Source organism: Calliphora vicina, chromosome 5 (assembly GCF_958450345.1).
Source record: "Calliphora vicina chromosome 5, idCalVici1.1, whole genome shotgun sequence".
Lineage (NCBI taxonomy): Eukaryota > Metazoa > Arthropoda > Insecta > Diptera > Calliphoridae > Calliphora > Calliphora vicina.
In genome coordinates this window covers 103532798-103546780 of record NC_088784.1, presented here as the reverse complement: position 1 = coordinate 103546780, position 13983 = coordinate 103532798, and the positions used below count along the sequence as shown (strand labels likewise).

The 13983-nt window shown below is 29.3% G+C and overlaps 2 protein-coding genes and 1 long non-coding RNA gene across 3 annotated transcripts in view; all 3 read right to left on the bottom strand.

Moving 5' to 3' along the window:
- Positions 1–13983, bottom strand: part of LOC135962060 (uncharacterized) — a 586654-nt gene that overhangs the window by 181932 nt on the left and 390739 nt on the right. The gene's annotated exons all lie outside the window — the stretch shown is intronic.
- Positions 3721–5802, bottom strand: LOC135962542 (uncharacterized). Its single transcript, XM_065514533.1, has 3 exons — positions 5663–5802; positions 4135–4240; positions 3721–4051 (listed from the first exon to the last, which is right to left on the bottom strand). Exons 1-3 carry the CDS (start codon positions 5795–5797, stop codon positions 3756–3758), a joined length of 537 nt encoding a protein of 178 aa, XP_065370605.1. The 5' UTR covers positions 5798–5802; the 3' UTR covers positions 3721–3755.
- On the bottom strand, positions 7981–8514 carry LOC135962341 (uncharacterized). The gene is made up of 2 exons (XR_010576645.1): positions 8405–8514; positions 7981–8348 (listed from the first exon to the last, which is right to left on the bottom strand). It is a non-coding gene; the product is annotated as an uncharacterized LOC135962341 (long non-coding RNA).

The window sequence follows — 13983 nt, the reverse complement described above, 5'->3', positions numbered from 1 at the left end:
TGAGTTCCGATTTCAATAAACACATATAGAATTTTCTCATCGAGCACTACAAAAAACCTTAGCTTAGGAGATTTTCGAATTTGAAAATTAAATTTTCAACATTTTTACACACCCTACTCCAGTTTTTTGATAACATCGGGTCCAAATATTCCCGATTTTCCAGTTTTCCTTTATTGGACTAACAACACATGTATGTGTCAAATAGAAAAATAATTGTTTAAAAATAATGACTAAGTCCAAAGTTATATGCATTTGAATTTAAAAAATTTAAAACTTTTTTGGGGAAAAAGGAACTTTTTTCTTTTTAAGTTATCGCAAAAAAATTCTAAGAGGATGTATAAGGAATTTCTACTTTCTGAAAGCTAAGTTTTCATTAAATATTTTAAAGGAAAACAAATTTCAAAATTGTTGTTACCGAGGGGACCAGGTCCTTTTAAAAAACACCCATTTTTTATGTAAAATAAAACTTTAGGCCAAAAATTCTCAAATCGCATATTCGATATCAAAATATATTAACCGATTTTAGGTGACTCAATATGTTTCTAATTATTTTGTAAAGGGTCCCGATAACCCCGACCCTGGTATGGATATTATAGCCAAAAAACTAAAAATTCCCATTTTTGGAATTTTTCAACACTTTTTTGGGAATTGCGAAATTGCTAATAATAAATTGCAAAATTCATTTTTATTTTTCCATTTTAAATAGAAAAATCTACATAACTGTGAAATATCATTAAAAACTATTTATAAATAAAAATTTAATTTCAATTCGAAAATTATTTATCTATGCAAAAAGTAAATAAAATAAATTTTTTGTCATATTTTTCAATAAAGTATTCCATGAATTTTTAATTGTCAAAAGTTATAAATATTTTTGAAAAATAGACAATTTGTGTTTTAAAGATTCAAAAAATTTATTTTTTTTATCAATATTTTTCGTTTCGTCCCATGTGTAATAAGTAGTTTTAAATTTTAAAACTGGATTTGTTAATTAATTTATTCATAATTTTATTTCAATAAAATTCTTAAAACAAAACTGGTTGCATTTTTTTTTAAATTATTGAGATTGTGTCTGGTGTATTTATATTTCCATACATACATATTTACTTATTTATAAATCCACATGTATGTAAATAGATTCATATACTTGCCTTTATGTAAATTAAACACATACAAATGTACATATATGTAAGTAAATATTTATATGGCGGCTATAATAATATTAATAATATTGTATAAAATGTACAAGTTACACCCAATTTGGCACAAAATGCAACAAAAAAAAAAAATAACATCAACAACAATAACAAATTGTAAAAGAAATAAGAGACGTTGTGTTGTTGCTGCCGTTTATTTCTTTTTTTTAATTTTGTGTTTCTTTTTGTTTAAAATACCAACAAATACACAAGACAAGTTAAATAAACTTTTAAAACAAGTTGAAAATCAAGCTTAAAATAAAACAACAACGACGAAATGAACAAAAAGAAAAATACATAAAAATAAAACAAAAACATAAATAACAGCTTTTTCTTGTTGTTGCCTCAATGTTGTTAACTCTTTGACCAACGGCACTTAAAGCTGCAACACACATATGTACTACACTGTGAAGGCAGCGCAAGTAACAGAAAAATACCAGTCAAAGTTGGGGTCTATGAAACATCGTAGACCCCACTGCTGTTGTTGTTGCTTCCAAAAAGAAAATTTATTTGGTCTTGTCTTTAAAAACTTTTCGTTGAAAGTGAGAGTGGTTTAAAAGCCAAGCTTAATAATAAATTTTGTTAGTAGAGAGTGATAAAAGCTTTTACATAAACTTTGAAAAACACTCAAGAGAGTATTAGAGAATTATTATAAAGAGAAATAAGAATGAATCAGTTAATTTCTATATCTCTTAAAATGCTACTAGTTTTAAATAAAACCAAAGATTTATTAAAGCATACTTTAAGGCTTAAATAAAAAAAGTTTAAATATGGCTTTTTAAAGAATTTTACAAGATTGGCAATCGATTCAAAAGGCTTAAAAGCTGACGGTAACGCTTATTTAGATTACAGTATTTAAATAATAACGATAATTTCATACTGAATTAAATTACATTAATATTCCAAATAAAATATTACGAGTATAACATAAAAATGTGAGATTTATTTTTAAATTTTTAGCTTTTATTTGGAAACATTTGTACAATATAAATTTATTCAAAGTATTGGCCATTCAATCTTCTTTCTGGCAATATATAGATTCCGAAACAAAAGAACTGCTCGTCCTTTGAGGCCAATAACGAATCAAGCCAATATGGGATACTTTGTTCCAAAGTGAAGCGTATCGCAGAGAGAGCATTCTGCATCGATCGAAACAAATTGTAATCGGAAAGTGGGTGAGAAAAATCTTTCCAACCATTTTATTCTAAATAGTTTTTAACAGGTATTGCAACATGTGGCCTAGCGTTGTCATGATATTGCATCATTACGGTTTCATATCTAGCCGCATATTCTGGGTGTTTTTCGGTCAATGCTCGTTTTCTGTGATGATCTGGCCAGACTTCAGCAGCTCATAATAGATAGGACCATTTTGGTCCCACCAAATACAGAGCATTACCATAGCGCCACGGACATACGATCTCTTACGCATCGGGTTATCGTAATGGATACATTTTTCATCGCAAGTAATGATTCGGTGCAAAAATTATTATTTTATAGCGTTCAAGCAGCATTTAGGACATGCAAAATCATATTTAAAGATCTCTCCGCTTCAATTCGTATGTACACGATTTATATGCTTTTGAATGAATCCTGCTGCTCGCAAACGTTTTGAAATTGCTGCTTGAGAAGCTTCCAATAATTTGCAAGTTTTTGTAGAGTTTGACAACAATCTTCATGGAGTAATGCCTCCAAATCTTAGTCAGCTAACTTTTTTGTGAGCTTTGTCTTCTGTGTCAAAATCAGCATTTCTGAACCGCACAAACCATCTCTCGAACGTTGAAACCGATGGAACACATTCACCATTAGCTTCGGTGAGCAATCGGTGTGCTTCAGTGGTAATTTTTTCAAAGAAGTAATGTTCAATAACTAAGTGAAAATAAACGACAGATATATACCACTCAAAACGACATATAAGCTATTAAGATACGCCATCTGTTGAGAATTATTAAGTTATACACCCAATAAATCTGGATTACTAAGTTATTAATATAGACAATATGGATATATAATGATAGATATTTCAAAGACCTTTCAAAGGACGTGTATAATATCATAGTAATTCGCACCTACAATGGGTCAAAATCAAGATATTTTTTCAAATTCTCCAAAATTCTTTCGCATATATGGGAGATTTCACATCAAGTGAACCAACTTTTAAAATCGATGTCTTTCGATTGGGATGAAAAAAGGGCCCATTTGAAAAAAAAGTGAAAAAAGTTTTTGATTTCGGAAAAAAAATATTAAAAATTTTTTATTTTTTTTTTTAAATATTTTTTTTCGAAAGATTAAAGAAATAGCTATCTAAACTATTTGGGACACATTTTGCTAAGAACAATAGGTAATAAGTTACATGGATGAGAAAAATCACATGTTTGGCCAAAATGTAAATTTTTTTGACCCTCTAACTCCGAGAGTTCTTGACCGATCTTGTTGTAAAATTGTGTCTGAATTGCTATCCAATAGGTCTAACCTTGGTGCAAATTTCATCCCGAAGACATCGATTGAAAAATTTGTTCGAGAATACTTCTAAATATTTGTTAAATTATTCGTTTTATTATTTTACAATTGCATTACAAAGAAATTAATTTTGCAGTAATCTAATACATCATCATATTTACTCGTTTGTGGATCACAATATTCCTGAACATCACTTAAACCAATTTCATATTTCGTACCATTTTTGTAGCGTAATGTAGCGCCAGCAATGCGTCTCTTGCATATTAAACCCATCAAGGTGGAACAGTTTTCTTTTCTATAAAGATCATTAACCGTCAACTTATAGCAGGAGTTGGTATCTGTTTTGTCAACTAGATTATATTGTTGATTGCCATAAGTCCAAAACGATGAAAAGTTGCCTTAAAAATTAAATTTATTTTATTAGTTTCTTATCTAAGGGACACAATTAAAATAAGTTTATGATTTTCCTCTATATGTTTACCATAAATTTCGTGGATCTGGTCAAATAGAGTAAAAGCTTCCGATTTCATGATGGTAAACACCATGTCATTTTCTTTACAAAATGTCTGAGTCTCATCTGATGTAAACTGTTAAATTAAAGAATATAAATAGATATTTCCATAAAATTAGTGTTACTTATTATTGTATAATTATAAATAACTAGCTGAACCCGGTCCGCGTTGCTGGCCCTTACAATAATTCTGTTTTATATTGCATCTCGATTTGAATATACAGTGTCGGACAAAAAAAAGCACTCCCCCGACCTGACATCGCACCTGAAACACTGAGGTAGTCATTTGACAAAGTTGTAGCAGATATCTATAAGTAGAGTGGCATGATATGCCCTTAAAAAAAAAGAAACGGATGTATTTATGAATTCATCTTAAGGACAGGGGATATACGTTTCTTTTTTTTATTTACTCGGGAGCAAACCACATACAAAACATGAATTTTCCAAATGTAAGCCAGCAATAGTCAACGATTGGCCTTATGCTTTGTCGTTGGAAATCTTTGGTATGCGTGAAATCATTATCGCATTTCAATCTGCCACCGATGATTGTTGCCTCAATTAAATTTGGCCACAATTACTGACCTTGAAATCATAAGCAGCATAGTGTCATTAGCAATATACTGTAATTAGCGGTATAGTGTAAAAATTTGATTTTACCACGCCCCTCCGCCCACAGATCGAAAATCAAAAATCTGAAGATTCACTGAAAATTTGATAAAAATCGGTCCAGCCATATCTCCGGAACCACTATGCCGATTTCGTGCAAACTTCACATAAACCATCTACAGACCATCCCCAACGTACCCTGAAATGGTTGAAATCGGTCGACCCGTTTTCGCAGTTAGTGGTGACATCAAAATGTACACTTCTTTTTATATATAAGATTTATATATGAAGCTATTTTACCAACTATTGATTGACCATGGAATGCTACCTACAGTCGTGAATATGTAATTTTAGAAGATCAACGCGTCGACATTCGCAACAATTGGCGATGTCAATTGGCCTTCTTTTTATTGCCATCAAGGGGCCATTGGAAATTGCGGTGCTTACGTGAACAAACGCCAAACAGGGAATTTGGCCTAACCTCTGGTTAGGAAACTTTGTACACCTTGTAAGTTGTAAAAATATGAACAGATTTCAATGAATGAAAATTTGTTAAAAATAATGGGACGGTAATTTTCTTGTGCTTGTGCCAAACATTGTCAAATTATCTTTGAAATTGCGACATGTAGTTTGATTACAAGGTTTACATGGACGGACAGACGAACATCGCTTAATCAATTCAGACAGTGAGGGGATTGGTATACATTAAGGTACGAACCAACCCAATATATCTTCCCCGCTATGGTGGTATATATTGAAACCAATTTACTGCCCTTGCCAACTCAGTCCAGTCATATATGCGTCATAGTTTTTATATCAAGTGTCGCATTATTGTCAAAATCTTCTTAATAAAACATCACACCTTAATTTCTATCAACTTCAAATTACTTACTCTGGGTTCTGTATCAATGTAAAATAAGAATTTATCCCGTAAAAACCATTTCATCACGGTACTATTGTCATTTTCACTTTCTATTATTTGTATTAAATGCAGAACGCATAACCATATAAAATGCAACAATTGCATTTCTTATTTTATAATTTTATTATGTGTAAATTAATTTAATTATAGCGCTTGAAATGTTCTCTTGATTAAAGCTAATATATGAATACGAGTAGTTAATAAGTAAGTCTAAGTGATGCTAAAAATATGTAAAATGATTCAATTAATCGATCTGTAGACTTTACATATTTTTAGCATCGCTTAGACTTATTAACTACTCGTATTCATATTTTAGCTGTAATCGCATTTTGAAACTCAAACTCGTGCATTCATGTATAAACCCACTGGTAATACAGTTTGATATTATGTCCAGCAGAGCCTACTGAGCAACTCGCTGTTACTATTTATACTAGGATCGCCTGGTGGCCGAAATTCGACCACTTTTAAAATGCTTTTTACCACTTTTAAGAAAAGAATTCTAGAGAAAGTAACCTTTCAAACCATATACATATGTTTCATCAATATTGGTTGACAATAACACAATAACTTAAAAGTGTATCACAAAAAAAAACGTGTGGCCTATTTATATATCGCGCATTTGCTGCAACAACGTCATAACTCAAAATCCGGGTGTTTTGAACTGATTATAACAAAGTTCTTTAGTATTTCATATAGTTTTATCAGTTTTTATTTTTAGTATGAAAGTGTTTACCACCATAGTGGGGAGGGTATAATGCGTTTATGCAGATGTTTGTAACGTCCAAAAACATTAGTATAACACCCACCTTAAAGTATACCGATCGACTTATAATCACTTGTGTGCAAAGTACAGTTTGCAATTTTGAAGATATTTCGATCAAATTTGGTACATATTATTTTTTTGGTCCAAGGAGGGAGCCTATTGAAACTGGCTGAAATCGGTCCATTATTTCACCTAGCCCCCATACAAATGTCCTTCCGAAATTTAACTTTATAACTCATAAATGTTTAATTTATTTGTATATCTCCACAAATTCCGCTCCAAATAAGTTTTATATACACAAAATTCATGTCACCAAATTTTGTTACGATCGATCCATAATTAGTCATTAGGTCGTGTGATTTATGTCATAAATATAGACATAAATCACACGACCTAAGTTCATGGTGATCGGTCCAAAATTGGTCATAGCCCCCATATAAGGCCCACTTCCGAAAATCACTCAAAAATAAATTATTGAAATTTGAAAAGAAAAATGTTTTTGCTCATTTACTTAGTGTAGGGTATTATATGGTCGGTCTTGACCGACCATACTTTCTTACTTTTTTTTTTTTTTTAACGTCTAAATGAAAATTCATGTTTTCTCGTATATTTGACAAGCTAAAATTTGGATTAAATACAGATTAAAAAGATATTAGTATCTACTATTTAAATCAGCTTTATTTCAGCAATCGCATGATTTAAAAATGGCCATTTTCGAATAACGAATAATTCGAACAATTTTATGTAGAATAATCGAATAAAACGAATAAATAAATGTTCATATATATTTAATTTTATTAAATTGCATAAAATGTTTCATAATTTTAAATTTAAATAAGTAATAATGACTCACAAAAATTGTATTTGGTCTTGTCAAACAACTAAAGACAAAGGGACTTTCGATCACTGTAGATAAGTGATATATAAATATTACTGCACGAAGTTACAATTCTAAAAACAAATCTTTCTAAATTTTTAACTTAGGACTTGAACCAATGATTTAGCTGGCGAAATATTAGAAGAATCGCAATTAATAATCAAAATATTAACATAGATTAATGTGATGGAGAATGTGATTTTGAAACGGTTGTCGAAAGTGATATTGAGGATGACATTTATAATGATTACATTGAAATAAATGAAGGCCATGATCTTAAAATATATGTATATAAGTGAAAAGATACGCCATCTGTTGAGAATTATTATTTGATTTTGATTTCGGAAAAAAATATTAAAAAATTTTTATTTTTTTGTTTTAAAATATTTTTTTTCGAAAGACTGGAAAAATAGCTATCTAAACTATTTGGGACACATTTTGCTAAGAACAATAGGTAATAAGGTACATGGATGAGAAAAATCACATGTTTGGCCAAAATTGACCCTCTAACTCCGAGAGTTCTTGACCGATCTTGTTGAAAAATTGTGTCTGAATTACTATCCAATAGGTCTAACCTTGGTGCAAATTTCATCCAGTATTTGTGAAATATTAAGCGCTTCAAATAAGGATTTATTTAATTAAAAAAAATTTTATTTCTTTTAAAAATCTAAGATTTTTCTTTTGTTTAGTTTTTCTTTTATAAAAAGTAGTTGCAACAAAATTTCATAAATAAATCATACAAGAATACAAAACATCATTAGCATTAGAAATATTTGCATGTGGATCACAGAATTGTTTTATATCATTTTTAAAAACTCGTACAACCGAATTTTCATAAAATAAAGCGGCAGATTTCATTTGGATGCTGCAAATAAAACCTGACTTTTCCGAACAATTATGCGGTTTGAATTTTTCAGATGTGGCGCTCAATTGAAAACATGAGCGCATTTTAATGTGAGTATTTAGGATTTTATTAAAAAATTCATTGTTATAGGTCCACAAGGCAGGGAAATCACCTAGAAATAAATGATTTATATGAGTAAGAAATATTTTTTTATATACAATTCCTTACCATACACACGCTTTAAATGTGGCAACAATTCCACAGCATTTGTTTGTGTTATAGGATACACCATTTTTTGCTTTATGCACTCTTTTTGTGTATAATTGGAGGTGAACTGTAAATACGGAGGTAAACAAGTGTTACATAGAAATTTAAAAATAAATCCAAACCACAAACTACTACTCACTTGTTGCTCGGTATTGATATAATAAAGATATTCGCCATGCATAAACCACGGTGGTGGAGGAGGTTTTGAGCTATTATTTATACTTATTTTTAATATAAAAATCACAATTGTTATTAATATTTTAAGAATATGTTGCTGCATTTTACTAAGAACTCAGATTGTGTGTCTGTTCACTTGTTGAGCTGTAAAATGAAACTGAAACAACGTATCTGGAAACATAATTATTAATGTTTCAAATCTCTTCTCAGTATTTGTCATACAAACTTCTTATGTTTTGTATGGAAACAAACACAATTTTGAAACCACACTTAATATTATTATTATTCCGTACATCACCATATTTATTACACATTTGTAGGTAGCATCACTTAAACTCAATCATTAAATTACTCGTATTCGCATTTTAGCGTTAATCGAGAAAACAGTTTAACCGCTGCAGTTAAATGCAATTTTAAAAGTAGAAATGCAATTTTACATTTTAATAACAATTAGTTTATTCATTGTTCTTTCAATGCAAATAATAGAATGTAAAAAAGGTAAAAATATTGTAAAATGGCTATTAAAGGATACATTTGTATTCTACGTTGAAACGGAACCCAAAGTAAGTAATCTAAGTTTAGTTTAGCAGTTTTTTAAGCGTGTAATCTTTTAAATTAAAAATATCCAGAAATTACAACATTACAGAAATTTCTAATAAGCTTTTTTGCTGGAATTCTAGTCGAAAACAAGTGTATTTCCAGCATGTGTCCACTGAATTAAAAAAAACATAAATTCAAAAATTTGTATAAATTTTCATTTTAGTATGAAAAAGTGCAATATTTTTGAAGGACGAAGTTTTAAAGTGGCATATTTCTGAATTACTTTTAGAAACTCAATGAATATGTAATAAGTATTAAAAGCTTTATTTATTAACGAAATTCAATGAAATTTTCAAACCTTTTTCAGTTTGTCATTCTAAATAACAAGGTGTAAAAAAACTTGTACAAAGGTCAAAGGCAATCCCGCAATTTCTAAAAATTGGAGCGAAAATCCCAAAAATGGTATTTTTTTACAATTTTGCCTATAGGGTCCATATTTCCTTTGGAGCTGGGAAAATACTTTGGCGATAAATAGGGAACATATCAAGGTTTCCAAAGCTGCTTTTTGTGTTCTGATCCCAGCTTTGTGATTTTAGAACATGTGGACCAAAGTTGAATTTTTGACAAAAAAAAATAGGTCAAATTCCTATTTGGCGTAGGCGCGACATATTCGAAGAATATCAAAATGTTCTCCGTAAAGATATCTTTCAGATAAACATAAAATTGTTATATGTTCTTAAAGAAAGTTTTTTTTTTTAATTAAAAAAAGAGTTAAGTTACCTTTTCGCCCAAAAAACAGCAAAAATCAACTATTTTTTGAATATTTAAATTGAAAATCGTTTATTTTTGGATCCATAATAGATATTATTGCTAATTTAGTTGTCTAAATAACAAAAAAAAATCGAGTCCATTCGGTCCGAAATTACGCCCTATATTTTTATAAAAGCGGGCCAAGGTGTGGCCAATTTTTAAAATTTCAATTTTTAAATGCCTTAAATGCCAAAAATTAGAAGAGATAAATAGCACACGCAAGCATGTTTTTTGAAGACCTATCCAAGCTCTTTTCAAAATCATTAAAATCTTTGAAATCGGATGGGAAACAAAAAACTTTGAGCCCCCATATCGATGCCCCTGGAACGTTTGTATGGCCCATTTTAATAACTTTAACTCGAATGCTCCTTGGATATGCCCACGTATAATTTTATCCCGATCGGACCAGCCGTTTAAAAATACCAGATTTATTTCCAAAAAATTTCGATTCTGCCCCACTGTTAATTGAAATTTACTGCTAAAGTCACCTTTTGTGAACTCTAACCATTTTAATAAAGAAATAGTACACAGAGAAAACTGATTCGTGATAGCAACCGAATTTGTGGCTAATCGAATGATTCTATCTTAGTGACCGAATTTTACAGTTGTGGCTACAATATTTTGGAATGCGTAACTAAAGTTTGGTTGCCTCAACTGAAATTCTTCTTTATCAACTGACTTTCTGTTGTTAGAACTGAGAAATGCTATGTGTGCAACCGAATCATTCGATTGGCAACAAATTCGGTTGCTATCACGAATCTGTTTTCTCTGTGTAACATTAATTATCCTAAGTATTTCTTGTTTGTAGGTCGGTCCATCATGTTCTATTAGTTGGATAAAGTACCTATGAGTCCCTTTTTTAGATTCTAACTCAGTCATTCATTACAGGAATTTCAAAAATACCATTTGAAAAACGAAAAATACTAATAGTTTTTCTTACCTCAATATCATTATTATAATAAAAAGTACCAATTTTCCACGTTGCAATTTGTAAGACTCAACTGTAATACAAATTTAATGTATAATAATTATGTTTTTAATTTTACAGTTTACATCACATGCGACTCATAAGTTTTGTGAAGGCATTGACATGATATATCATTTTGATTTGATCGTACAATTGTCTGCATTTGACTACATACGAAAAACTTATGGTAAAATAATATTAGATTTTATAAGAATAATTAATTAAGATTGATAAATAAATATTAGTTTTTAGCTAATAAATAATACACACATATGTATGTATAAATTTTTAAGGTAACGATTCATCGTTTTGGTTGTATGACGATTCAGTTTGGAAGAATGATTCCTATCAAGAAAATTACACAACATGCCACAAAATAACTCTCAATAATACAATTGAAGAGGAAAAATGTTCTACCTTGATGGGGTTTATTTGTGCGACATCCATTACTGGCGCTCTTTTACACTATAAAAATGGTACGGAATATGAAATTGGTATGAATTATGCCGAAAAATATTGTGATCCTCAATCGAATGAATTTAACAATATTTTGGAATATTGCATTATTTATTTTTATTAAATAAAATTTTAGAATAACCTAAAAAAAAGCAAGAAATTTTATGGGAGTTTTTTTTATCAAAAAATGCACACATAGAAAAAATTATATTTCAATTCAAACGTTTATCACATATTGATCTGGTTTCAATTATTTTATAATTGAATCCAGTATTCATATGCTCAAATACAAAATTTTCGGATATTTTCTATTGAATTTTGTGTTTTGAATTTGATAATTTTAAAAACAAAATGTTCTGACATTTTCTATTGAATTTTGAGTTTTGAATTTGATAATTTTGACAATTGAATATACAATTTTCGTTATTGGTTGAATTTCAAATATAAAAATTATTGAATAGATAATTTTCGTAACCCCCTGTCTATACTTGACAAATTTTTATCATGATAAACGTCAAAATGGTTGTCAAGATAAAAAATTATCAGGTATAGTCTCCATTTATTAGTATTATTGCTTCGTTATGACAAAATTGACAAAAAGACAACTTTGTCTTGACAACAAATGTCATTTATTGTTATGATAAATATTTGTCAAGTATAGACATGGGGTAATTGAAAACACAAAAATAACAAAAATATGTTTTCAAAAATTCACGAAAATTATCTATTTTTTCTGTGCAGTGAGCCAGAATCAAAATATTTTTTCAATAAATCTTCCATTATAGCTAAGAAGTATTCGGGTTTACCAAAAATCAATATTTAGTATAAAAAACTTAAATATCTTAAATCGAAAATTCCTTGATTGTAAGGAAAATAAGCTCAATCTGTGATCACTAATTTTTTATAGCAAAAATAAAACTACAAATATCTTAAAAAGTTAATAACTTCTTACATTCAGGGATTGTAGGGAAGATAAGGTCAATCTGGTGATCACTCATATTTTTTAACAAAAATCGAATTTTACTAAAAAGTAACTGAAATATCTTAAATCCTTAATAACTTCGTTAATACTGTGATTTTAGGTAAAATAAGCTCAATCTGTAATCACTCATATTTTATACCAAAAATCAATTTTTGTTAAAAAACAACTCAAATATATTAAATTGTTAATAACTTTGTAAATACTGCAATTTCAAGGAAAATAATCTCAATCTGTGATCACTCATATTTTATACCAAAGATCAGTCTATGCCAATAAGCTGTAATCGATGGATGACCTCACACCAGGCTATCGCTCAATTTCAGTCGGAACAATGCGGCAAAGTGGGAAGCCACGGCGGACATTTCAAAGATGTCATATTTCATGGCCTTTTTAAATAAAACACACAATACAGCTTGTTTTATTATATTTTAATATCGACCCTTGCTTATTGAAATATTTTTAATTTGTCTATTAAATTACACAGGGCTACACAATCGAACAAATTTTAGAAGCTTTTTAAACCACTACACTACAATTTTGATGTATTGTGGTTCCAGTAGTACAAATATGGTCCAAATTTTAAATTCTATGGAGAGGTTTTTTTAAAAAAAATAAGTAAAATTGTGAATTTTTTTAGTTGTTTCTCAACATAATTATTGATTACTCAAAAGCAGTTAGTCCGATATAATTAAAGTAAACTTAAATAAATTCAGATTTACATAACCTTTAATCCGTGTATATATTTCGTTTTAATCAGCTCTTTAGTTTCGGTGTTATAATAACAAATTGAAGCAAAAAATATATTTTTTACGTGAAAATAGCAATTTTGTTTGTTTTAAAAAAATCATGAAAAATCGAAAAAGGCAGACATTTTTCAGATTTATTGCTTTAACGCAAAGCCACATGTAATAGGAACAAAATGAGAAGACGATCATAAAAATTTATGGGTTCTTTTCGAATTTATTCACAATTAAGTGGATTCGCTCGCTCATTTTCACAATATTTTATGTGCTTGTTTTGTTATTGTAACAAAAAACAAAACACATTGAAAATTTTCAATCAAAGTACACTTGTACTTGTGAGCCCATAAAATTTTGTGAAAATGAGCGAGCGAATCCACTTAATTTTGAATAAATTTGAAAAAAATCCATCGATTTTAATGATCGTCTTCTCATTTTGTTCCTATTACATGTGACTTTGCGTTAAAGCAATAAATCTTTAATCCGATTCAGAGCATTTAACTTTAAAAGCTAAAGTGATAAAAAAAATAATAATATGTTCGACCAAGGATAAGTTTTGGCTGGAATAGTATGTATAGGTAGTAGGGTATTCGAGTTATTCGATTTTTCTCTTGTTCGAATAAAACGAATAATTCGAATAAGAGATTTTAACTTGTTCGAATAATTCGATCACACGTTTAAAATTAATCGAATTATTCGAATAATTTAATTTTTTTAAAAAAGTGAAAGAATGAAGTTTTGATGTCAGATTTTTAATATTTTTTTGTTAAAGAAAAACAAAAAAATAACGTTAAAGTTAACAATTCAAGTATTGATAATGTTAAAAAACATTCGAAAACAAAGTCCATCATTAAATTTTCAACAGAAA